The sequence below is a fragment of the Anser brachyrhynchus genome (assembly GCF_964034855.1).
Source record: "Anser brachyrhynchus genome assembly, chromosome: 19".
In the NCBI taxonomy this organism is placed as follows: domain Eukaryota; kingdom Metazoa; phylum Chordata; class Aves; order Anseriformes; family Anatidae; genus Anser; species Anser brachyrhynchus.
In genome coordinates, this window is record NC_137712.1 from 9,537,423 (window position 1) to 9,560,481 (window position 23,059).

Sequence of the window (23,059 nt, forward strand, 5' to 3'; positions counted from 1 at the left end):
TGCAATAAAGTCACAGCTTTTCCCTTTCCAAGTAATGATAACAGGCTCCTGGGAAAGTATGGCGATGACGAGTTCAGAGAGCAAGCCCCCGTCGGTCGGGGAGCCAAACACCCGACCGGGGCCTGAGCCCAGGCTGCTTGGTGCAAAAGGCACTCATCGTGCAGCCTGCAACCTGCCTCACGTTCTGCTATTACGCAGGAACAAAGTGACATCCCAGAGAAACAGACTCCTTCTGGGTGTCACTTGCAGCCTGCTCACCTTCCCTAAAAGCCTCTTCCCTTTCATCCCGAGGCCGTGCTGAAACTGCGGCACTGCGGCCGCTCGCCCTCGCGCTCCCCCTTTGCTTCTCACTTTCACTCCCATTGGTTTCACGTTCCCTTTGCCACGCGGAAAAGCTTTCAAGCTCATCCAGCCCAGCAGCAGAGTTTATCCTGGTTCCACCCACTGGGACTTTCCTAGCTTCCTCCTACACGCGAGGGGAAAAAAAGGCAGAGGGAGGCAGGCAGCAGGCACCTCGGGGAGCTCGATGAGCCGCGGTGCTCCCTTCCCTGAGCTAGGTTTCTATTGTAGGCGGTGCATTCCTCGGGAGGGAGGGTGCGCGTGTGTCGGTGCCTTCCCACACTCGGGGCAGCTCTTATTTAATGGGGGTCTCCATGCAGGGCAGAAGCCAGAGGAGATTTTGCTGTTGCCAGCTCCCAGCCAGGCTCAGCGGCAGCTCACACGTCAAGCGCCGGCATGGACCGCAGGGCTGAGATAACCCTGGAGGAGGAGGCTCCGGTGATCGGCCAAGCCTCCAGGATGCACCTCAAGGAGGACTTGAGGAGGATACGATGCGCTGTGCTGCTGTGCCTGCTGGCCGTGCTGCTGCTGGCATTGCCCACCGCCTACCTGCTGGTTGGAAACCTTCGAGCCCCCACCTCCTGCTCTGGCCAGGTAAGGCTCTGCCGTGCATCGGACCTGCTGCCCTAAGAGGAGGGGAGCGTGGCGTTCCCCATCCCCCATCGTTTGCTTATTTGTTTTTCTGGTTCTTCTCTCTTTATGAGTTTCTCATGTTTAAGGGAAGGCGAGAAGTTCGCCGTTACCTTCCGCCTTCCTTACTCAGAGCCAGTCTGCCAGGGACAACTCTTATGATTGTTCGGTCTTTTTAACTAACGGTTTCTGTTCCTCTTGTCGTAATTTCACTAAGGTCACAGCACAGCATACACCTTTAAAACTTTTACTGGCGTGCTGCAGAAAATGCTTAAGAGAAAGCTCTAGTTGATGGAAATTTGTGTCTCTCCGCTGATTTCAGCCAGATTTTGATACTACGGGTCATTTTCCTCCTTACTTTTGGATTAGCTCTGAGACTTCCCCTACCATGTCCTGTTCCAGCAAACATCTGCTGAGTGTGCTGCTGATGTCAGTGGGTCAGTGCCTTTTGTACATGATTGGGCAGACAGCTGGGGCTCTCATGTATTATCAGTGCAAACTCCTGCGGAGATAAGATTTGGGACAACTACAGTCTGATCCTAAAGCTTGCATCCCACTTTTTTACTCCCCAACAAAGCTTTCTCTATATCCAGGGAACTTCTGAGCTCTTTTGCTTTGACAGACAGCTAAACTCTCTTTGCTCCTAGAAATACAGGCTGGCTGGTGCAGTCACTTCTAATGCTCTCCTGTGCTGCCCTACTCCTGCTTATGTTAGCCTGCAAGTGTCTACACTCACTGCAGACTATGAATCCAGTAGGACTGCCACATGCCAGAAGGAAGAGTTGTGCATTTGGGTCTCAAGAATTAAGGTTTAAAGGAATTTTAGTTTCAGGTTTGAAATTCCCCACCTAATAAGCCTGCTTGTCATATAGCCGTATGCATACTTAGGAACAGCAAAAGAAAGCAGTGTTAGTAAGCGGCCTTGAGAGCAAACTTCGGACGTAGGAAACATTTTGCCTGCAGATGTTTGGACAGTCTGTCAGCTGTGTCTGTAGCTGCACGCATGTGCGTGCTTGGCTGCACGGAGCAGCACTAGCCCTGCTTTGAACCTGAGCCTGCACAGCCGGCGTGTCACACCCAAGCAGAGCCAGCTCCTGAGTGCATCTTCCACGTTACCCGGTTATAACTTCAGGCACAGCTGAAAGGAAGTGTGACAGCCCTGCACAGTACGTCAGACTGCTCAATTTGCTGATTTCTTGCACGTGTACATTCTGCTGCGCTGTCCCTCTCACTATTATTTAGGCCAGTTGGAGCGGGCGCACACAGACTAAAAAGGCATTTCGGATGGTCTCATTGCTCTTTCTGTTCCCATCCTCTGAGGCTCTGCAGTACCAAGCAGAAAGTTCCATTCTTGAAACAATCGTAAAAAGAAATAGTATCATAATGTTAGCTGTTTGATAGGACTAGCGTGTTCCTGGCTCTTAACCCTGCTGGAAGAGTTAGTGGAGAAAAATATTTGTGACCGGGTTTAGCTTCTTAAGAGGAAAAGCGCAACATAAACCATTAGATTTGCTCTAGCCTGGATTACATGAGCATGTATTTCCATGTATCTACACTGACTTATTAGTGCATAGTATTCCCACAGTGATGTAACGAGGTGATCAGATGAGTTACAGCCGTTGCACGTCCCAGTGAGGGAGGGAAAATCATCAGGGCTGGCCGCCTGCCTGTGGCGCTTGTGCCAAGCCGAGTGGGTGGAGCGCCTAGCTGCAGTTCCACAGGATCCTGCCTTTGCTGCCTATTTCATTCACTCCACGGATCACTGATGGTGTCACCAGTGTTGTCCAGCAACAGAGCGCAGCTGGGCGGATTTGTCTGCCTGCGGAGCTTGCTGTTAATCCCCCCCTAAGAGCCGTGCCACGGGCTGAGCGTGGGTGCTCAGTCCCACAGCTCAGCACAGCCCAGCTCAGTCCAGGGGAGAGTTTCTGGGTGTACAGGCTCTCAGAATCACGTCTTTTCATGTTTCCATCTGCATTTGAAGACTGAGAACTGCATGGCTAAAGGATGCCTTCTTCACACACCCCATTGAAATCCTGGGCCAGAAGAACTTGTCTGGGACCAGGCATGCGTGCTGGAGCTCTCTGCGCACAGCTTTTGGGTGCGAGTGTCCTGGGCGTACCGGGAGCAGGTGGACCGGCCCCAGTTTGCACCAGATGTGGGTTGACTCGCTGTCCCTTGCAGCAGTGAGCTCACAGAAGGAGCTCTCTCGGTGCCCCAGGCCCAGAGCTCAGCCCGCACCTGCCAGATTGTCCCCTCCTCCTGCACTTGGGCCAGCCCGGGGCAGCCAGAGGGACTTGGCTCCGGCATCTCCTGGGAGGCACTGGTGCAGCCAGGCAGGTGAGAAGCAGACGTAGTAAATCCCTGAACCCGTCCTTCCTGGAGCAAGGAGGAGGAGAAGGGTTGTGCAACAGGGGTGTGCCTCTTCAGTTTGCCTGCGGGGTATGACAGTTTGCTCATCTCGGTTTCTGTGTGGGTGCACATGCTGTCACATTCTCCTTGGAAGGGGTATAAACTCACCTTTTCCTCTGGAAATGCCCCTTTCAGGAAAGAGCAGGGCAAATTATGTCATTACAGCAACATGTGTTAACCATCAGCTCTCTCTTTCTTGTGGTATGCTGCGTCTTGCATGAATAATTGGTGCCTTGATGATGGTTTCCCTGCACACCTTCCAGGCTCGCTACATGGCTTCCCTTTTGGAAGTACAAATCACTTTCTTCCGTGCTTCAAGACAGAGTGAGGTGAGGAAATAGAGTTCTTTAAGTAATGACACATGGCTTGGGCTATTAGCAGGAAATCTGTAAAAGGGAAGTCAAATTTCAGCCTGAGTGCACAGATCCACCAAGGGGAAGAGCACAGCAGCCAGGAAAGCATCTCCATCTGTCTTAACAACTCATTCTGCTAGCCCCGTAACGCAGAGAGTCAAGTCCTGACCTGCAGATGTTGGTACTTGGGCTTGTGTTGGTGGCATCCTTAGCATGGCAGGGCCACAAGCAGTGAAAAGGGAAATTCAATCCAGAAACTGTCCAAAAGGTTGCACATGAACATGTGTGCCATGTCAGCCTCACAATGGAGACGGGAGGTGCCACAGGATGGAAGGGACTTTAAAGTCCTAGCAGCTCCTCCTGGATCTCCCTCCTGCAGTACAAAAGGATATAGCAGCAAAGCTTAGATGAGACAGGCAGAACTATAACCTGTGCAGAGCCAGAAGCCCTTATGGCCTGTCCAAATGGGAACAGAACCCCAAATGGCTTCATGATCCTTAGGGATGGAGAGGTGCTTGGGGAGCAGCAGGGAGCATTGCATCCAGTCCTCCGTGTGCGGGACTGTCTTTCCAAAAACCACAAAAATGCTGCTTGATAATGCTTATGGCTCTCGCGGGCAGAGAAGCCAGCACATGCCATGGCCCAGCCAAAAACCTCCCACTGGAGGCATCTTTCAGCAGCAGGGGACCAGCAGCAGGGGACCTGTCCAGGCCATGCAGCAGCCCTGGAGCATGCAAAATTGGAGGTACAGGTACTGTGCATGCCCTGCAGAGCCCTGCCTGTAAATTAGCATGTTGCGCTAAAAACAGAGCGGTGGAGGAGCTGGGGGGGATTTTGTTTATTAATCCCCCTGCCTCCAGCACCAAGCTGTGTTTCCCAGGCAGTTCCCCTGGACAACCCCCTCCTTGAGGTGTGAGAGGCAAAGCGCATGCTCAGGGGATGTTTGGTCCTTCTCCTTGGCTTTAGCGAGACATGGATGTAGATGCACTGGGGCTTTTGGACGTTCTTGGTATCAAAGCAACAGAGCAGTGTGTTATGTGCTGCAGTTTTCAGGGTAAGCAGAGCTGTTGGAGAAGTCCTTTGTCCCCAAGTCAGCTGTAAGGTGGGATTTTCAAAGTCACTTGGCACTGGCTACAGTCTCTCTGGAGTAACTGAAGGGAAAATTGAGGCCATGGTCTGAACTTTTCAGAATCACAGCTAAGCAATAAGGGAGAATAGAGAAAAAATCTAATTGCGTAAATGATTTCTGTACTGTCTCATGCTGCTTGGCTCTCCCTCATTTCCTTCATCCTGAAAACTCCTTATGCATCTCCACTACGCCATCAATCTACATCTTTAGGACAAATATTATTAATACCTGGACATTATGTAGCATTTTCTGGTACTGAAATATTTTTCTATGGAAGTTTAGAAGATTTGTATCCCTATCAAACAGCACAATTGGGGGAAAAAAAAAATACCTTTCCCACTTAAAAGAATAATTCACACTCTGGAGCACCCTGCTTATGCACTGCCCCTTAGCACGTAGAAAAGCAGCTGCTGCACGAGGACTATCCACTCGGCATTCTTTGGAAACGAGTAAATTGAAGTTCCATGAAAAGCTTCTTTGTGATTTTTTAGTCAAGACCATTTCAGCGTTTTTGATAAAGCAGCAGGATTCTTCTTGAGATCCTTCCCACTTCCCCATCATTTCTGCTTGTATTGCAATGCTGCGCATATATAAACTACTTCACCAGAAGTTAGGCTTTAAATAACTGGTCCCACTGAAGTTAGATGATTAAACATAGGTTTGTGATTGATTTATAGCTCCCTGTGGTTCTTAGCATTGTTAGGAAATATGTAACTTGATAAATATGTAGAAAGTGCCACATAAATAAAGCTGCAAATATACACATAGGCATCTGGCAGAAAGCAAGGGGGATGTTTGAGGGAAATCCTCGACACAAGCTTGTGCTTCCCGCCAGGGGAAGGACAGTAACCTGGCTGTGACTGTGTCCCATCAGCTGTGTTCAGATACCACAGCAAGCAGGCAGGACCTCAGAGAAAGTTGCTGGTGACAATGAGAGGCGCAGACACCTCGGCACCATTCCTCTCTCAGCCAACACCGAGCTTTCTCCCAGCCTCTCTCCTAGATGACGTTTCCTGCAGGGCAGATGACCCCCGTGCCTGGGCTGTGTGTGTGTGCGTTTGCAGCAGAAAGGGAGGGAAAAAAATATAGTTTTCCTTCTCCATTTCTTTTCCAGCACACTGGAGCCATTATTTCAGAAATGATGTTTTTCTGCAGCAGCACATGGCTGCTCGCTGCTGGTGAAACACTTTGGGCTCACCAGATCAGCCAGCAGTCCCATACAACCTGATTCTTCCCCTCACATACTCTCCTTGCTATAACCTGTGTAAATTATGCATTTTCAACTTCTCCTGCAATACTTGGAGCTGTGTGAGATGCAGCCACTGGGAGACAACTTCAGCACCTACATGCTGGTATTATTTCAGCCTGGTTTTTGAGCAATGCACATCACACCGTCTGTTGCAAGCCGATCAGTGGCAGCTTGCTGTACCCAATAAATTCATTGCAGCCATCCCTGATGCACACCATACCTCACCAGGCAGCCCCGAGCTGGCTGCGTATCACCAACCACTGGCCACCTGCAGCCACACTGCCAGCATCATCCTACCAAGCACCGTGCCTGGCACAAGCACAAGGGACGATGCTCCCCATGCTCCGGGGAGGCCGCATCCAGTGTCAGCATCCCGCAGCTCCTTCCTTCCCCCTGCAGCGTGCTGGGTTCAGGCTGCCATGGCAGGGCTTGCTCCTGGCAAGGAGCCACGGGCCATGCAGGATGAGTCAGGAGCCACCTGGAGGCGCACGGCATGCAGCCGGTGGCTGCCCTTTTTTTGCTGCTTGACCCAGATGTCAGCACCGCTTGGCACAGGCCCTGCTACCACAGGGACGGGTCATAAATATGCTGGTGCGTAGTGCTAGAGGAACATTTAAGATGCAAGCGAACATGAAACAGCCTGCCTTGCCTTGGGGCTCCCAAGAACTCAAGGCAGACATAAGTGATAGACTTACAGTATGAAATAACTCAGAAAGGGAAGCAGGGGAAGCAGCAGGTCTGTAGCTGGTACAACTCTTAGTTTCTTTGCTAGCGTTTTGGATGCAATTTGCTCAGCCCTGCTGAGGCGTGAAGCAGGGAAGAAGGGAAGAATGTCTCACATTGCTCTGCTCGCTCTGTTTCGCTGCATGGATGGAGACAGGAGTCACCAAGCAGTGGTGCTGGGTAGGCACACGGTCCCATAAGAGCGTTAGCGATGGCCTCTGCCCCAGCACTGCCACAGGCTCACAGCCCACGAACAAGGCTGGAGCCAAACCCAGCCATCACACGAGCCCAGCTCCTGTCCCTGGCACCTTTTCTGAGATGTGGGTGGTTTCTAACAAACAGTAAAAAAAAATAAATAAATAAACCTCTTGCAATGAGGCAAAGCTCTGTTGGGGCTTGTCCTTTTACTTAAAAGCTGTAGCTGAGGTGGAAGATATCAGTGTCACATCTCATGTTTTCAGGGATAACACAAACTGGACCCTGGTGGAGGAGCCCTGGAGCTAACCATTTGCACTTCTCTCCCACAGGTCGCAGACGAGAGGGGCTCTCACCTTCTGAAGCAGCGGGCAGTAGAAACTGGTAAGTTTGCTGTCCCCTTCCCATCCCCGGCACATTTGTTTACTGAGGTTTTGCAATTGCTGCCGCTGCGCCCAGGGCTGACACCTCCCCGCCCACTCTCATGGCCCAGATCCCCACAAGGCAGGGAGGAATAAGCCACAGGAGGCAGGGAGGTGGGGTACAGCAGGGGCCGTAGCGAGGGGCGAGCACTTCTGTCCCCATTCCAGCACGGGCCCACACCTCCCCAGCAGCTCACTGGGACCAGTAAAACTCCCTCAGAGAGCCAAAGTGCGGTTTCGGGAGCCCGTGCACACCCTCACCCAGCCAAGCAGGGGAGTGCTCCCCCTCCACTCACTTAACCCTTCTTTTTTTCTCTTTTCCCCTCAGTCACAGATACAATTCCCAGTGCAGAGAAGCCAAGAGCGCACCTGACAGGTAATGCTCGTTCAATACCAAAGCGTTCCCCTCAGGCCTTACAGCTGTCGCAGTGCAAAAAACCTCGGTTTATACGGCTCTGATAGGATCAGGTGTTGTAAGAAGCAGGGGAGCAATAGTCATTGGCTTTGCTCTGCGCTGCAGATTTACCACGGCGGTGTGCGTAGGGAAGGGCCTGCAGAGGAGAGGCAGCCAGGACCGGTGCCGCTTCTCCTGGCGGTTGCTGTCACCAAGCGAGCACTCGGGCCTCTGAAACCAAGCATCAGTGAGTGCCCGCTTTCTTAGGAAAGGAGCCCAAGTGAGCTGTGATTTACGAAGAACTACCAGCTTCGAAGCCAAATGAGGTCATTAAGTCCAGTTTTAGGGCCCCTATTTTTGTAAGCCCTGACTGAAGCCACACATACTACGTTCCTATGAAATAGCCACCTGTTTTTGGTGTGATCATCTCTAACGCACGTTGGAGCAAGCAAGGGAAGAGCTGTGCCCAGCTGAACCCCTCTGAGCTCGTACATGTGACAGGAAAATGCCCTCACAAAGCGCTGCTGTGGGGCAGGTGATCTCGCTGTGGAGCTGGGGCTCTCATCACGTCAAGGCCCCTGTCCTGAGCCCTCCTCCCTCCCTCCAGGTCCACCTTCCTGGAAAATTTAGGGATTACCAGAAGGGGAACAGGTTCACGGCGGGTTCCCATCTGGATGGGACTGAGTGCTGAAGGGCCCCCCAGCTGCTCTGAGCTTCTCCCATCTGTCCACTAAGGCAATTTGCACTGCAGTCTTCCCCAGCACCCTGTGTGCTGTCCCAGGGGAGCACCATAGTAACCTGAACCACGCAAGACGCTGCATGAAGCTTCACACAAATTTACATACAGGGTTGAAGCAACTAGTGCTTCAGGGCTGAGTTTTTCCCTGGCATTGTTTACTTTTGCTAATCCACAAATTCCTTCCTAATGCACACTCTCAGTCCCATCTCCTTCCTCTTGCTAGAACATCCAAATGGGCCTGTCCCTGCTCAAAGCACATCCTTGCGTAAATGCAAGCTGGCAGGAGCAGAAGGACCACGTCTGCTAATGTAGGTCCCCCCGTTTCCCAAGTTGCCACATGACTGAGACCCAGAAGCTCCCGGGGTGGCTGACTCAGAGCTGCAGCCAAAGTGCTGCGCTGCTGACAGGAACTTCCCTGGGTTGCACAAAAGTCCACTTGTCACAGGGAAGCACCCAACAGTTTACTCCAAATTTCCTCAGGCCTCCCGTTTGCAAGAACTCCTTCGCCATCATTCCCAAGCAGCGCCCCTGGGACGCTGCCTGTCCTCCTCAGCCTGATGTTTCAGCCCCATCACTGTTAGCCATGAGAAGGAAAAAGCTATGTTTTTTCTCACTCCTTTTGTGTGCAAAATGGAGCTGGGGACCTGAGCTGAAGGCATCTAGGCTGCTGTGCTACATAGCCATCAGGAAACCAGACGTCCATGAACTTGTCTTTAAGCTTTTTTTTTTTTTTGAATCTCAAAATGGTTTGTGTTAGGAGGGACCTTAAAGCCCATCTAATCCCTCCCACCAGCCCAGGCTGCCCCCAGCCCCATCCAGCCTGGCCTTGGACACTGCCAGGGATGGGGCACCCACAGCTCCTCTGGGCAGCCTGTTGAGCCCAGGCATATTTTGGGGCTTCTCTGCACCCTGTAAGCAATGACTTCCCAAACTTAGTGGTGCATCATAGTCAGAAAGCTGTGCTGTTCTAAACTTGTTATATAACTTCTTGAGTGTCATCCTGCTCTTTGCTTGTCAGAATCTGTGACTGACTTGTGCATAGAAAGTGAAAAAGGAATAATTATTCTTTAGATATTTCTTGCATTCCACCAAATCTGGCACCTTCTTCAGTTAAAATAGTAGACTAGGTACTCTCCCTCACAGGAAATCTCTTCCAGATCCCTATCTGCTCCTCTCTGTCTCCTTCTAGATTTAGGAACATATATTCTGAAGGTGAGAACAGAGGAGTGAGGGGAATGAGAACTAGCTGGAGTACTTAGCATGGGAATGCACCACTGAATTAACAGTAGCAGGATGACTCAATGTTTTGGTCTCTGTTCCTTTATGAAAAATTCTCCACCTGCTCTTGGCCTTTTTAACACGCATCGAGCGTGTTGAACCCATCATGACACTGACATCTCATCTCCCTGGTGGCTGTAGCTAGTAAAGAATGGCATGGTCAGCATAAATAATCACTTGGGACTTTTCTCCATCCCCATTCTGCCCCATGCACTAGTTCATACTTGGTGCTGGCTGCTCCATGCTGTGCCATCATCCCCACTGTTGTACTGGGCTGTACTTCAGGGGAAGATGCAGACCAATGCCTATTCCTCCTTGTCACCAGCCTGGAGCACAGCTGGATGCAGCATGTTGCAGAAACCCCATCAAGTACCTGGCTGGCATTTATCATGCTGCAATGCTAATTATAATAAGCACTCCACTAAATCTGGGTAGAAAAACACTTTTTGGTTCCACTTGGTTGTCGAACCTTCTAAGAACAGTTATTAAACTCCCAGGGCACAATCTTGAGCAACAGAGACTCTGCAGCCATTGTGCTTTGCAATACGGCATGCCGCACAAAGCTGTACTCCACAGGAGACTCATACCCTCATCTCTTTCTTATAATACAGCTGACAGTATTAGGCCATCACACCAGTGAGGGCCATGAATTGTAGAAACCCCACAAGTTCACCAACATGCCATGAATGCACCCAAGAGCTGCTAAGCAATGGGGATTCCCCAACAAGAAACTAAACCGAAAGGGATCTTAGGAAAAGAGAAGAAATCTGGCATGTAAGTGATACCAGAAACTAAAAACGCAGAGGAAACTTGAAGGAGCTGTAGCAATTAATCCCTTACTAAAAGCAGATTTTATTTACTTAGAGGATTAGCATAATATGTATATTTGCTGAAAGTGCGGCTCCATATACTTAAGAAATAAATCAATGACAAATACAAATAGTGCTAGAAAAGGAGCTATACTGTATTCAAAGGCATTTGAACATGCATTTTTTCCTCTTGGTGTATCTCTAAAGCATAGAAAAATAAAACCAACTTGGAAACAGAGCATCATTTCAGTGAGCACTAGCCTAAAAGGAAGGTTATAGCTACAAAACTTAGAGTTGCCTAATTCTAGAAGTTATGAAATCATGTACTTCGAGATGCGTTTTAGTTATTTAAAAACATTGAAGAATTGAGTGTCACTGACATTTTAAGTGCGTCATTGTACACAGCAAAAAAAAATTCTCATGAAGCTTCTCCTCAATTTTCCCCCAAACTTCACAAGATGGAAAAGAGCCCAGGACATTTTTGGGAAATTTTCTGATCCTCTACCTCAAACAAGCTTCCCTCTGTTACCACCTCATCTCTGAGAGGTCTTACCCCAAGCTGTTGTAATCAGCATGACCCAAGTGCTACTTTAGTTTTTGCCAGGATGCAGCCCAGTCCCTGGATGGACACCTGAGGCAGATGAGATGAAGGCAGAGGAGGATGAAGGCAGACCACAAATACTTTCACTTTCTTTTACTCCTCTCTTTCTGTATCAGGCAACGCTTCGTTGGCTCTAAGCCTCATAGTCCTTATAATACTTCTATATTTTAGCTTGGCTTGCTGTCACAATCCCTGTCTATTGCCCTCCCATACAGAAATACTCTCTTCATGTGCTTTGCCTCCTGGGAAAAAATAGACAGATATAATTCTTCAGCAGCACTGACAGGCAGGCTGAGAAAAAAAAAAAAAGCCATTATTTTGTTGGGCTACTTGAAGAATATGCAGGAAATTGCACTTCTAACATCAGCTTGTCTCCTTATTGGTTATCTATTGCCAGAAAAAAAAAGGATGCCATGGGACTGAGCATATTCATTTTCCTGAATCTCATGTCACCCAGAGTAAACATAAAGGTCATTGCCAAGCACTTCAAAGTGCTCCCTTACCTGCATTCAGCTTGCCTCCCTGCCCATGCACACACACCTCTTCCCCAAACACTGAATCAAAATCAACTTTAAACATTAACCTAAGTTCATGAAAAAGAAAAAGGGTTGGTTTCCTGGAAATCAGTTGACTCAGTCTTTCTCAGTGTTTAACATCAACTTTCCAGGTTTGCTCTAATACCTGGCAGAATCTCAGCGGTATGTATGCTCTCCACCACTTCGGCTGCTGTTTTAGCACAACAATTTTATGTGGCAGTCAGTTAAGGGCAGAGAAAACTCTTCTGCTGCTGTGCAGAAGGAATAAGTGCTAGGGCTTGTTCTGCTGACTGTCGTGTGAATAAAGTCAGAGCGGCAGAGGAGAGGTGAAGGGAAGAGGGCAGCAGCTCTCTGATTCTTCCTGAGAGCCTCTGCAGCCTGGGGAGCATCCTCAGCCTCTGCTTGGATCAGACCAATGCTAGGGTCTGGATTAGAGATCTGTTAACTGCCAGACCATTTTGTTTGTTTGTTTGTTTTTAAGTAAGAAATAAAGCTGAAGATAACATTAAGCTTAATGTTTTGCTCCATCAAAACATTTTCAAAACACTGAGGTAAAACTGGGTTTTAATATGTGTTACTTCGAAACTGGTCTTTTTAAAGCACATTGGGGTATTCTAGTTTTATGGTAAAATCAAAGGGCACCAGTAAATGAAAGGCAGTTGTACAGCAAAAGGTTTCGTTGTGAACACCCAGAAGGAAAGCTGGGTGCAAGGGCTAACCAAAAGCAACTTGGCAGGAAGAGAAGTTCAGGGGTCTCAGTGCTCGATGACAGATTGCGCTGACTGTTGTGAAACTTTTGCAAGCAAATAGTGTCTGTTATCCTCTGTTAGCACTATGGTGGCATAAACATAACTTCAGTCCATTGCAACTCAAGAAAATGTTGCTCTAATGCTTCTTACTGCTGCCCTGAACCAAGATGTACAGGTGTGAACCATCGCAGCACAGGTCTGTACAACTCCCTAGCACTGCTTTCACTTAAGGACAAGGTTCGTACTCTGAGAGCCGTGGGGTAAAGCAGTCTGTGCTTCTCGATGGTGCTGTGAGACTCAGCCTTTGGGAAGGACGGCCTTGTCGCACCACCTAGGACATCCAGTTGTAGCCCAGCCCTGCAGGCAGCCTGCTTTGGCCGAGGTCTTCCAGCTTTGGCTCCTGATGGCTCAGATCTGGGCACCACTAGACACGGTCCAAAAATGCCACTTGCCAGTTGGCCTGCAGCCAACTTTGTCTCAGCTTTTTAGCTGTAAAATAAGAACATTTCCCTCCTGGTGTTTTAATTCCCCTTTGGAGTAGAGATCCATTATCATGTTCAGCAGGATTTCCCCAGGCAGAGCAAAGTAACCCATCTCTTCTCCCTCTCTCTTTGTCCTGCAGTGAAGAAACAAGACCTTTCCAGCACCATGGGAAACCACCTGCCAATCCTGCAGTGGGAAGACAAGAAAGGCTTGGCCTTTACCAAGAACAACCTGAGTTATTTCAGCAACTCACTGGTGATACCTGTGTCTGGGGACTACTACGTCTATGCTCAGGTCACTTTCCGAGGGCCCATTGAAAGTTCAGGGAAAGCAAATTCTGTCACTGCCATCATCACCAAAGTCACCGACAGCTACCCCGAGCCCACCCAGCTGCTGACCAGCACCAAGACCCTCCGTGAAGAAGGGAACAGCTGGTTCCAGCCCATTTATCTGGGAGCTGTGGTCTCCTTAGAAGTAGGGGACAAGCTGATGGTCAACGTTAGCAACATTAAGCTGGTGGATTACACTAAGGAGCACAAAACCTTCTTCGGTGCCTTTTTACTGTAGGTCTCTGGCAGCAGCTGGTGGGGGCTGACGTGGCCCTGCTGGACTCTGGTTTGGTGGGGGCGCGTTGGGGTGCTGGTCGCTGTTCTGTTCTCCTTCTGTACTGTCACTCACCTGCAGCACTCTCTGCAGCCTTAAATTAAGGGGTAGGGAAAGCTGAAGCTGCAGGCTGAATTGAAACAAAGCAAAAAACTCCAGAAAAATGCAAGTCAGGCTAGAGGAAAATAGAAGGTTTTGAAAGCAAAAGCTAACAGCTCTTCAAAACTTTGTATGCTGGGGAGGGACCTGTTATATGTGTGGGATAGGCCTATTTATCCTGAATACTACAGCTAGGCTGCATCACTAACTCCTCTTCTAATATACAATTTCCTCATCTTGAAAAAAAAAAAAAAGTGTTTTAAACTTTCCCCAACACTTCCAGTATAGTTTTGCATTACCACACTTCAGATTCTCAGTTCTAAAAGGTAATTATTTTTTGTCATTTCCTTACAAATAGATTTGCTCAGTACTTTGCACTAATATAAAACCCACATTAATCATTAACTGCTTAATTAATCCCTTCCAACTTCCCTGTAAAGTAGATTAAAATTATATTGCATTTTGCAGAAGCTACCTGATTTTTTTTTTTCTCCAGGAAATTGTTTACAGTTATGTAAGTCAATATGCAGGCTTAAGCCTTTATGCAAAACTTCTAGGGAACATGCAGAAATGCTTTCTGTTTCAGCATGACAGCGGAATCCCCCTGTCAGATCCTAACATTAGGAAAACAGAAAAAAACAAGGCAGAGGCACGCAACAAAGTTTTCTGCACTATTTAAAATCAACCAACGAAATTTCAAGAGAAACCTTCTGCAATATCTGGTTTTCCAATTCGTTTAATGCAAAGCAAGTGCAACTAAAGAAATCACTGCCTTGCTGCTCTCCCCCCTTGCAACCACTGCTACAGCAGTCTGCAAAACGCAAAGGACTCCCCAGCCTTTGCCTGGGCGAGGGCTGCCAACCAGCAGCCCGTACAAAAAGTTCTCGGATCCAAAGACAAGATCATGGTGTGCCACAGCCAGGTGCAGAGCTCAGGAGCACTCAGCTTCCCATCTTGCACTTCTTTTTTTCATGGACTTGCTGTCTCTCCGGGAAATTCCGCAGCTTTCCTTCTCCTCCCACAATAAATACATCACTGACAATGACTCAGGTCACGTTCCAGTAGATGCAGGCCTCGCACTCTTAACTGCCCGGAGGTCTCACACCTGAGCACCTACCACTCAGCCATTCTGCAGGGGCTGGCTAGCGGCCAGGCTTTACTCACTGCAGCTCTCTTTTTTTTTGCCTTACCTCATTGGGCTCCCTCCGTTTTCTTCTTCTTGGTCAGAAGCAACAGCAAGGCGTGATTCCCTAGCTATTGTTTCCACCCAAAGCCATGGCAGGGCCCAAAAGCACGCTGTTAGTGCCAGGGAGGCACCAAGGCTGGAGAACCCACGGGACTGGGGACAGGGGCTCGCAGCTGAAGGGCTCGAGTGGGCAGAGGAGCTCCCTGGTGGAGGCAGCCCAGCTACAAAAGACCACGTGCGACATTGCAGCCTGACCGGCAGTAGGCTGCTTTGGCCACAGCAAGCCACTTCCAAGCAGAGACAATTTATTGCTATATAAAGATCTGTTTGAGGTGAGAAGGCAAAACACTACAGAAGCACAGAGAAGGGCCAAGCAGATCAGAGTATGAAGGGAAGAGAGAGGCAGAGAGGTGGGAAATCCAGGCAATATCTGGGTCTCTACCTCTTCATGGCTTGGGTATAAGCACTTCTGGGCTAACAGCAAGACTATGCTTCTTAATCCTAGCAGATCTTTTATCCAGTTAAATCATCTCAGAAAAGCAAGCTTTTTGACCATCCTTCCCTATTCTGCAGTGCCTTGGTCCCGTAGTAGGTTCTCAGTCACCCTTCACTGTTCTATCTACACCGAGGCAGTATTAAGCACAGTATTAAAATACACAGTATTAAAAGCTGGGGTGTTGGCATCTTGCCTTGCTCTTCTTTCCTCAGTGGATGTCTTTCTTACTTCCTGCTCCTCCTTGAGTCTAGGCATCAGATGTTGGTCCACTGTACAGTATAGCCCACCTAAGACACCTTGACATTGCTGCTGCATCAAAACCTCCTTAGAGTTAGCTTCTCATCCTTTCTTTGACTTGTCCTTCACTTTCCCCACACCCACATCTCAGCTGTCCTCTTGATCCATTTCTCCCTCAGGCACCTTCCTTCCTTCTTGGCCCTATCCATTAAGCATAAGGACACCTCTTTGCCCAAACCTAAATTTCTACACACAACTTCTCTCTTATAATCATCCCAGTGCACAGAAAACTGGTATTTGAAAATAGATCAAGACAGCAGAAAGTAAAGGTAGCATACCTGCTAGTAGCTGCAAATGCCCTTGGCCAAAACATCCTGTAGTTCTTTTATTAGCTAGATTCACTTCCATTTTTAAACCCTTATTGCTACGTTTCCTTCATCTGTTCAGTCTTTTATGCTAAAACTACCTCTTGGAGACAAGAGGAGTTATTCCATATGTATCCACTCAGCACCTAGCATACAATCTGGTCTTGTTATTTCTCAGAAAGGGCAACTCATCATTCACCACCTTGGCAGGGCTGTTCCTACTGCTCAGAAATCCCATTTTTTCCCTTCGCACCATCAAAAAATGTGGTGAGATCGCAAGTTCAGGAAAAGGTTGTTCTCAGGGAAACCCTAAGACTTGCCATTTCTTAGATTTTCTCAAACATTCTCTCAGCACCCCATACTGAGTCCTTCTGAGCTGCTGATCCCTTCGTTGTGTGCCCAAAATACGATCCAAATTCATGAAAACATGACATTTGCAGGTCTTGCAGACCACCACATGGAGGCACTTAATGTGACTAGCACACCAAAGAACATGGCATATCTCATAAAGAGGAGACTTAAGTGACCTCTCCAGGACAGGTGATTCTCAGCAACTATGTGGGAAAGCTTTTATGAAGTTATAGAGGATGAATTTGATGTATCCTTGGAGAAAATTGGAGTGCAAATTCTAGCTGTACTAAGTTACAGAAATTCAGAAAGCTCTTTACTTCTACAAATGAGGTAACGTAGCATTCTTCTGAGGCCATAGGGCAATCCTGATAGGCTTGTAGAGCAGATTTCCATAAAAATTATATCTAAAGTCATCATCACTTAATTACTGTTGCACTGAATATGATAAATATGAGTTTCAGGGGACAGAAATTGTGCGTGCAGTATATAACATAATAAAAGAAACTTCTAGGGAATACATACACATATAGACATGTTTATATATTTATACATATTCCATACAAGTTTTAGGAAGTGCTTTGGCAATAACAAGCCCCTTCTGTAACAAGGTACATCATTTTTGTCCACTGTACACTGATGATAATTTTCTCAAGCAAAACCTTGCCTGCTGCTCTAACAATACAGGTGTGACTCTTGTTCCATTAGCCATGTCACAAAAATATTTATTTTAGTCCATAGCAAGCTCTCCTACCCCATTATTTACACCAGCTTGTAGCACGTTTAGCACAGTAGCACACTTTATATATATCATAAAGTAATTTATCTGGCATTACTTGTTTTAAAGTGGTGCAGGCATATTAACGTGCACACATCTACCCCAGTGGAAATTCTCCCTTTCTCCCCTTCCCTCCATACAGCGCTAATGTTTCTGTAATAGTGACTAGCAAGTATAATAGCAAGCACACGGGCTGATTCTGACCCAGGGACTCCACAGAAGCCAATAGCACAACCTCAGGGTAAAGCTGCTTAAGATAGAATTCAGGCTCAAAGAGAAATATTGCAAGTAGACTGAACCCAAGTTGCGAGTGATCTGATTTTCCCAGAGCTAAATAAGGATAGAAGTGTTCCCAGAAAATCACGTTTATTGAATTAGAAAATTTCTTTAATGTAAATCATTTCTGGAGATGTGAAAATGCGTATACATCAGCATTTTCAATTGAATGAGAAGATGATGAAATCGGGCCTTGTGAACAAGTGACCTTTCAGTTTGTGGTCACACTGAAACTATGTTTTGTTTTGGGTGGATGTGAAACTAGAACAGTTATAAGAAAAAGTCCAAGCTGGAGGAATAGGGTTCAAGTAGGCAGCTTGTGCTACATGAACTAAAATAATTACATGATTTCAGATTTTGACCCTTTCATTTTCCAGTAAAAGAGATATTTAAGCACTATACAGAATAAAAACATTGAAAGAAAAATAAATTTATTTTTTAATATGAAGTATGATCAAAATATTTTTGTTCTTAGGAATTTTGTTCTTCCCCAATCACTTTGATCTCCAAAAAGCTGACACTAAATATAACCCAAATTCATACAATGGTTCACTTACCTACTGCTTCCTTTCCCCTTAAAAACTAATAATAAGCATTAACTCTCTCTCTGTATAGATATCCAAGTAAATTTAAATCAAGCTATAAAGGATTACAGCTCCAATCTTACCAACATACGCTTTACTTAGCATGTGCCTAAGATGGGTGACATTGTAAAAGCGAGCTCAGTTTTCCTATCTGGTGTATTTGAGGAGTAAAATCAAATTAAAAGCGATGGGTTTTACCTATGCTTACCCTGAACTACACCATTATAGGAGGAACCCCCCAAATAAGGAGCACTCACACGGACCATCGTCAGCACATGTATGTTGGCAGGATTAGGGTCTAGAGGTGGAAAGTTAAAGGTCATGTTCCTTAGTAAAACATGACCCAAATAACAAACAGTAGGCTGCTGAGATGATTTTGGACATTGCCGTTAGCAGATGTCAGCTTGAGTAGACCCCCAGAAGGAAGGGATGTGACCAGTCTGTATCACAGCGCAGCACAGACCGAGTGGGATGGATTAAGGTATTACTTGTGATTTTCAATACAGATAAACCATATTTTGAAAGATTGTCATTTTTGAACTCTGTATAACTGATCATATTGTGCTCTGTGTTTATTAATCTCCTGGGTGGCCCATCATTTCAGATGAGAAATGAAGAGAAAATTCGTTCTTTAGAAGAATCAGACAGCGTCAATAATTTTTGCCCAAATCTGGGTATTAAGCACCAGTATAGCATTTTGCTACTGTAATGTATTTTCATTAAGTGATTGTATATTGTCTTATGCTTCAGTACCGATGTTCACTTTTACCGGTAGAACAGACAGACTTAGTTTTTTGTTTCTAAGTTTTATGATAATAAAAATGCAAGTTAACTAACGTGAGAGCTTCTGATCCTGGTCCCCTTCCAAAGACACTAACCCAACTGCACACATAAGGTTGATCAGATAATACAGCCAAACACCCATGCTGCTGTGTGTTAATCACTGTTACTGCAGTTAGCAATCCTGCACCAGAGTGAACTCAAATGTTTTTCTTTGCCCCAGGAGTTAATAGGGCTTCCCTTTCAAAAGACAAAACAGAAGTCGACCAGATTTTCTTTTCCATTCATTTTTCCCCTTTGCAGTGTGGGAAACAGCTGGTTCCTTTTTTTTTTTTTTCTTCTTCTTCCTTTGTCATTTCTTAATACATTTTGAAGAAAGCCCTGTGGAAAAGCAATGCTCATCAGAAACTGCATCGCAGTCATACTGTCAGTCCTGAGTCAGGGCCCACAGCTGAGCAGATAAGGGAGATGGGAACCATGTTATTCCAGCCAGGTTTGAAAATCACCACCTGACCAAAAAAAAAAAAAAACCATTTGCCCTGACTACAGCTATACATGAGAGCACCTTGGCAGTTTAGGAACTCAGCATTTCCAATTTCTCTGCTACTGACTGTCAGACGTAACCCAGCTGGGAAGCATTGGCCAAATGAGGGTTCAAGACTTGAGTGAAGGCAACAGAGCTCTGGGCACCCTTAGTCCTGTTCTGCATGGAGCTTTGCTGTCCTTACACACTCAGTGTAGTAGCAGTACCCATTGGATATGTACTTCTCATCCTGGATGGTGTTATCTTCAATCCTTTGCTGCCAAGAACATAAACTCTTCCTCTTCCGCTAGAAGAGTTAAGAAATATGCCTACTGGGACAATATTTCTGATCTCCACAACTTGTCATTTTCCTGGCTTGAATGCCAAGTAGCATTTCTAAGTTAATTCAGAAGTGATTTCTGATTTAAAGCTACGTGCTCTGGCTCAAGTAAGGTTTTCACTTGGAAACTCTGATGGAGGAAGCATGTTTACCCTGGCTTTCATCCACTCACATACCTGAGATACTTTGTTAGGCAGGTGGCAGCTTCGGTAGAGCAGCCAAGAGTTAATTAGTAGGAAACAGGCTTTCCCCCATAAGAATTCCACAACAAAAAAGTGTGTTTCTTTTGAATTCAATAGCTACCTCAGATTCAAAGAATAGCAAAGGTGTTTTTTTCTTTTTTAATCTTCCTGCTTTAACCTGAGCTAAGCGGAATTCCCTCATTTTATTGTACTTTGTTTAGAGTGAAATGGCAGTAACATAGCTGTAGTAGCTTGAGTTACCATCTTTGTAGTCTAAATACACTGGCATGTACGTTCCCTCCACATGAGGATTTTGCTTCATTTTCCCTACCTTTCTCATCCAAAAGTTGGATATTCTTAATAAATTTTTATGTTCTCTTTCTAGCAAGGGTAGAGATTTCTAAAAGGCCACCTCCCCTGGAATGGGTGGAGATAAGACCTTCTCGTCTCCCAAAGCTGCAGAGGAATGTATAAAAAGATAATATTTTACTAGCTAAATGCAAGTGAGATTATAATAGCAGCACTCAGCAAGGGACAGCTCTCCCCAGCCCCCACACAGCACTGCACTCCCTTCCCAAGAAGGCTGGATAAAGCTGCCCAGATAGTTACTGCCTGAGCAGAATCTTCACTAGGTTTGGTGTTAACAACTACATCCATGGACATGGGTGGTGAAGGGAGAATCTTACTTTCATGTGATGCATTTGTTATTCCACTAAATTCACCCGGGACAGTAGGAAAGTTTAACTTCTTGAGGTGCCCAACCACAACTAGATCTGCAGCTCACCAGCTTTGTTCTTGCATGAAGACCCCTTTTCCAGGCTGGGAACAATTTCAAAAGTCACTTAATACACCCAGCTTTTGGGAGAAGCTTTGAGTTCACTCTGGCAGGGCTTGAAGACTGTCTCAGTTGGTGCTCCATCCTGCAAGATGCTTAGGAGACAAAGTGGGTGAATGGAAGGAACACTCATAGGAAGAGACTTTACTTCAAAAGTCTCTGCTCATCGACAGGCAGCTGAATAAGGGCCAATTTTTTCCAACACACTCAGCAGCTGTCAGACAGGCTCTCAAAGCTAAGAATCCATTGATTCAGTTTTTTTTGACGCCTGGTGCCAAAGCCAGACAGGAATCTCTTCAAAAGTGAAGAAACAAGCCAAGTTTATTAATAGCAGCAGTTCCAAATTCATTTTGCCTTAGAAGTATTACTACGAGTCCTTTGGAATAGCATGCAAAACATCGCCTCAAAAGCTAGAGCCTAGTACCATAAACACCGGGTTACTGTAAATAGTACATCATTAAGTTATTAAATATTACATTAAGTCTTAAATTATTAAATACTATATTATTAAGTGCCATAAGTAGGAAGGTTTGGGTGGTTTTGCTGAATTATGAACTAGCTTCCAGATGCTCTCATTCTTGTACAAATCAAGCTATGTTTTCATTGATTGCAGAGTTCTATCAAAATGTCAAAAAGGCACTGAAAATGTTTACTGCGTATTTATTGGTACTGTACATATAGATGTCAGTTATATGTAAGAAATTGCAAAAAACATGGTATAAAGTTGAGATCTATTAAACGTAACAGCTATTTACTTTAGCAGATGTCTTTGATGTCTTCTGACAAGGAAGTTTATACATATTTTTTTAAATATGTGCTTTAAAATAAAAAAATAAAAGCACTTCTATTCACCTTGATTCCTGAGTCCTCCTATATTCTAATATCTACCAAGTGCTCATATTTACAGCTGGGAAAGGCAGACATTTGTTTACCCATAACAACATGGTTAAGTGTGCTATATTTTTCACATAATACATGATTTCACAGATGTGTAGTTTTTTTGTATGCAAGCTATTAATACATTTGCATACAGAATATACACTCAGGGCGTTATTAATCCTAATATTTCAGGAGCAGTGAAATTCATCCCTCTTCATCTGAGGACCAATTTTGGACATTTTCTTGAGCCTTTGTTTTAAGGCCTGCAATTAGAATATTTTGGTCCAGTAGCATACAATCATATATCAGGGAACTGAAAGTTATAGTCTCACTACTCTTCCCCCTTCCCTTCCCCCAGACAAAGCTAGCTGAATCTCACCATCATTTAAGGTGCTTAACTCTGTGGAGAAAAAAAAAACACACAACCAAAGAGTCAGTACATCCTGAAAACCACCTACCATGCTTCGGTATGAAAAAATCCCTATTTAACTGCTTTCTGCTCTATACTAGTAAGATTTAGTAAAAACTCATTATGTTCTGAGATTTGTATAGAATTTCAAAACATTTGAGCAGGACTACATCTGCAGTCCAGAAAAGACCTTTGTGTGGGTCAACTGAATTCTGAAGTCTCACAACAGGATCCATTTGACCAATCCTATAAACTAATGTTTCTGCCAGAATGGCAATGAAAAAATCCTTTAAAAAAAAAAGCATTAACACATTTTGTTCATGGCTGTCAACTAAAGTTAGTGGTGGCTCCTACCTGCAGTCTGGAAGCCTGGCATTAGTCTGACTTCCTCAACAGTCAGAGGGAGATGGGGTGGCTTGCTCTCTGGGTACATCTCCCTTTCTCTATTAACTGCATACAGCTAGAAGTTCCAGCACAGCTGAGGTTAAGCAGTAGGAATCACGCACTGAGCTTCAGCTCTGGGTTGAGAAAGTGACCGTTTGGGTCAGCAGCTTGGTCTGCGGCCTCTCAGCAGCTGCCAGAACTGGGGCCTGAAGCTGGCTACTGCACCAGCCCCTGTGGCTGTTCCCCTCCAACCACCAAGACTACAGCAAGGCATCTGGCTTTTCCCTTGTATTCCACCCCTTTATCTGATATAAATTCGTTAAAGTAGGAGAGCCCTGCCCTGTACCACAGGAGGGGAAGAGGTCCATCGCTCCCTGCTGATGGTCCAGCCAGGGGATTACCGCAGAGGCACGCAGCAGTCTCCCCTCTGCAGGCAGGATACAGAGGCAGTTGTGCACGCAAAGGTGAAAGTGGAAGAGAACTTAATCAAGCAAACAGCTGCCAGAGCAGGATTATCTGTCAAATCATGCAGAATAGTTTTGTTCACTACACTTCCCCTTTCTCATCAGTTCCTGAAAGCAAAGGATGGAAAACGGCATCCTTTCAAAGAGACGGCTAGTGCTGCTTATGCCCCAGCCCTTCAGCTGGATGACTTCACTTTTTGCAGATGTCCCACTTCCTTTTCTGCATGTAAATCAGGGAAATCTCTAGCACAAA

At 46.2% G+C, this 23,059-nt stretch overlaps 1 protein-coding gene and 1 long non-coding RNA gene across 4 annotated transcripts in view; one reads left to right on the forward strand and one right to left on the reverse strand.

The window, feature by feature from the left end:
• Positions 1-14,206, forward strand: TNFSF15 (TNF superfamily member 15). 2 transcript variants are annotated; one of them, XM_080561391.1, is made up of 5 exons: positions 1-557; positions 660-933; positions 7,360-7,411; positions 7,778-7,825; positions 13,178-14,206. In XM_080561391.1, the coding sequence occupies exons 2-5, from the start codon at positions 736-738 to the stop codon at positions 13,603-13,605; spliced, it is 726 nt and encodes a 241-aa protein (XP_080417517.1). In that variant the 5' UTR covers positions 1-557; positions 660-735; the 3' UTR covers positions 13,606-14,206. The 2 variants fall into 2 exon arrangements, with proteins under 2 accessions (XP_080417517.1, XP_080417516.1); XM_080561390.1 differs by having other exon boundaries at positions 2-933.
• The window catches only part of LOC308180183, a 20,336-nt gene continuing 5,108 nt past the window's right edge, over positions 7,832-23,059 (reverse strand). Inside the window, exon 3 of one of the 2 annotated variants that reach the window (XR_013940792.1) lies at positions 7,832-13,224. This is a non-coding gene — a long non-coding RNA (uncharacterized lncRNA). Of the gene's footprint in view, positions 13,225-14,148; positions 23,050-23,059 lie in introns of those variants that run through there. The other variant, XR_013940793.1, reaches the window with a different exon arrangement.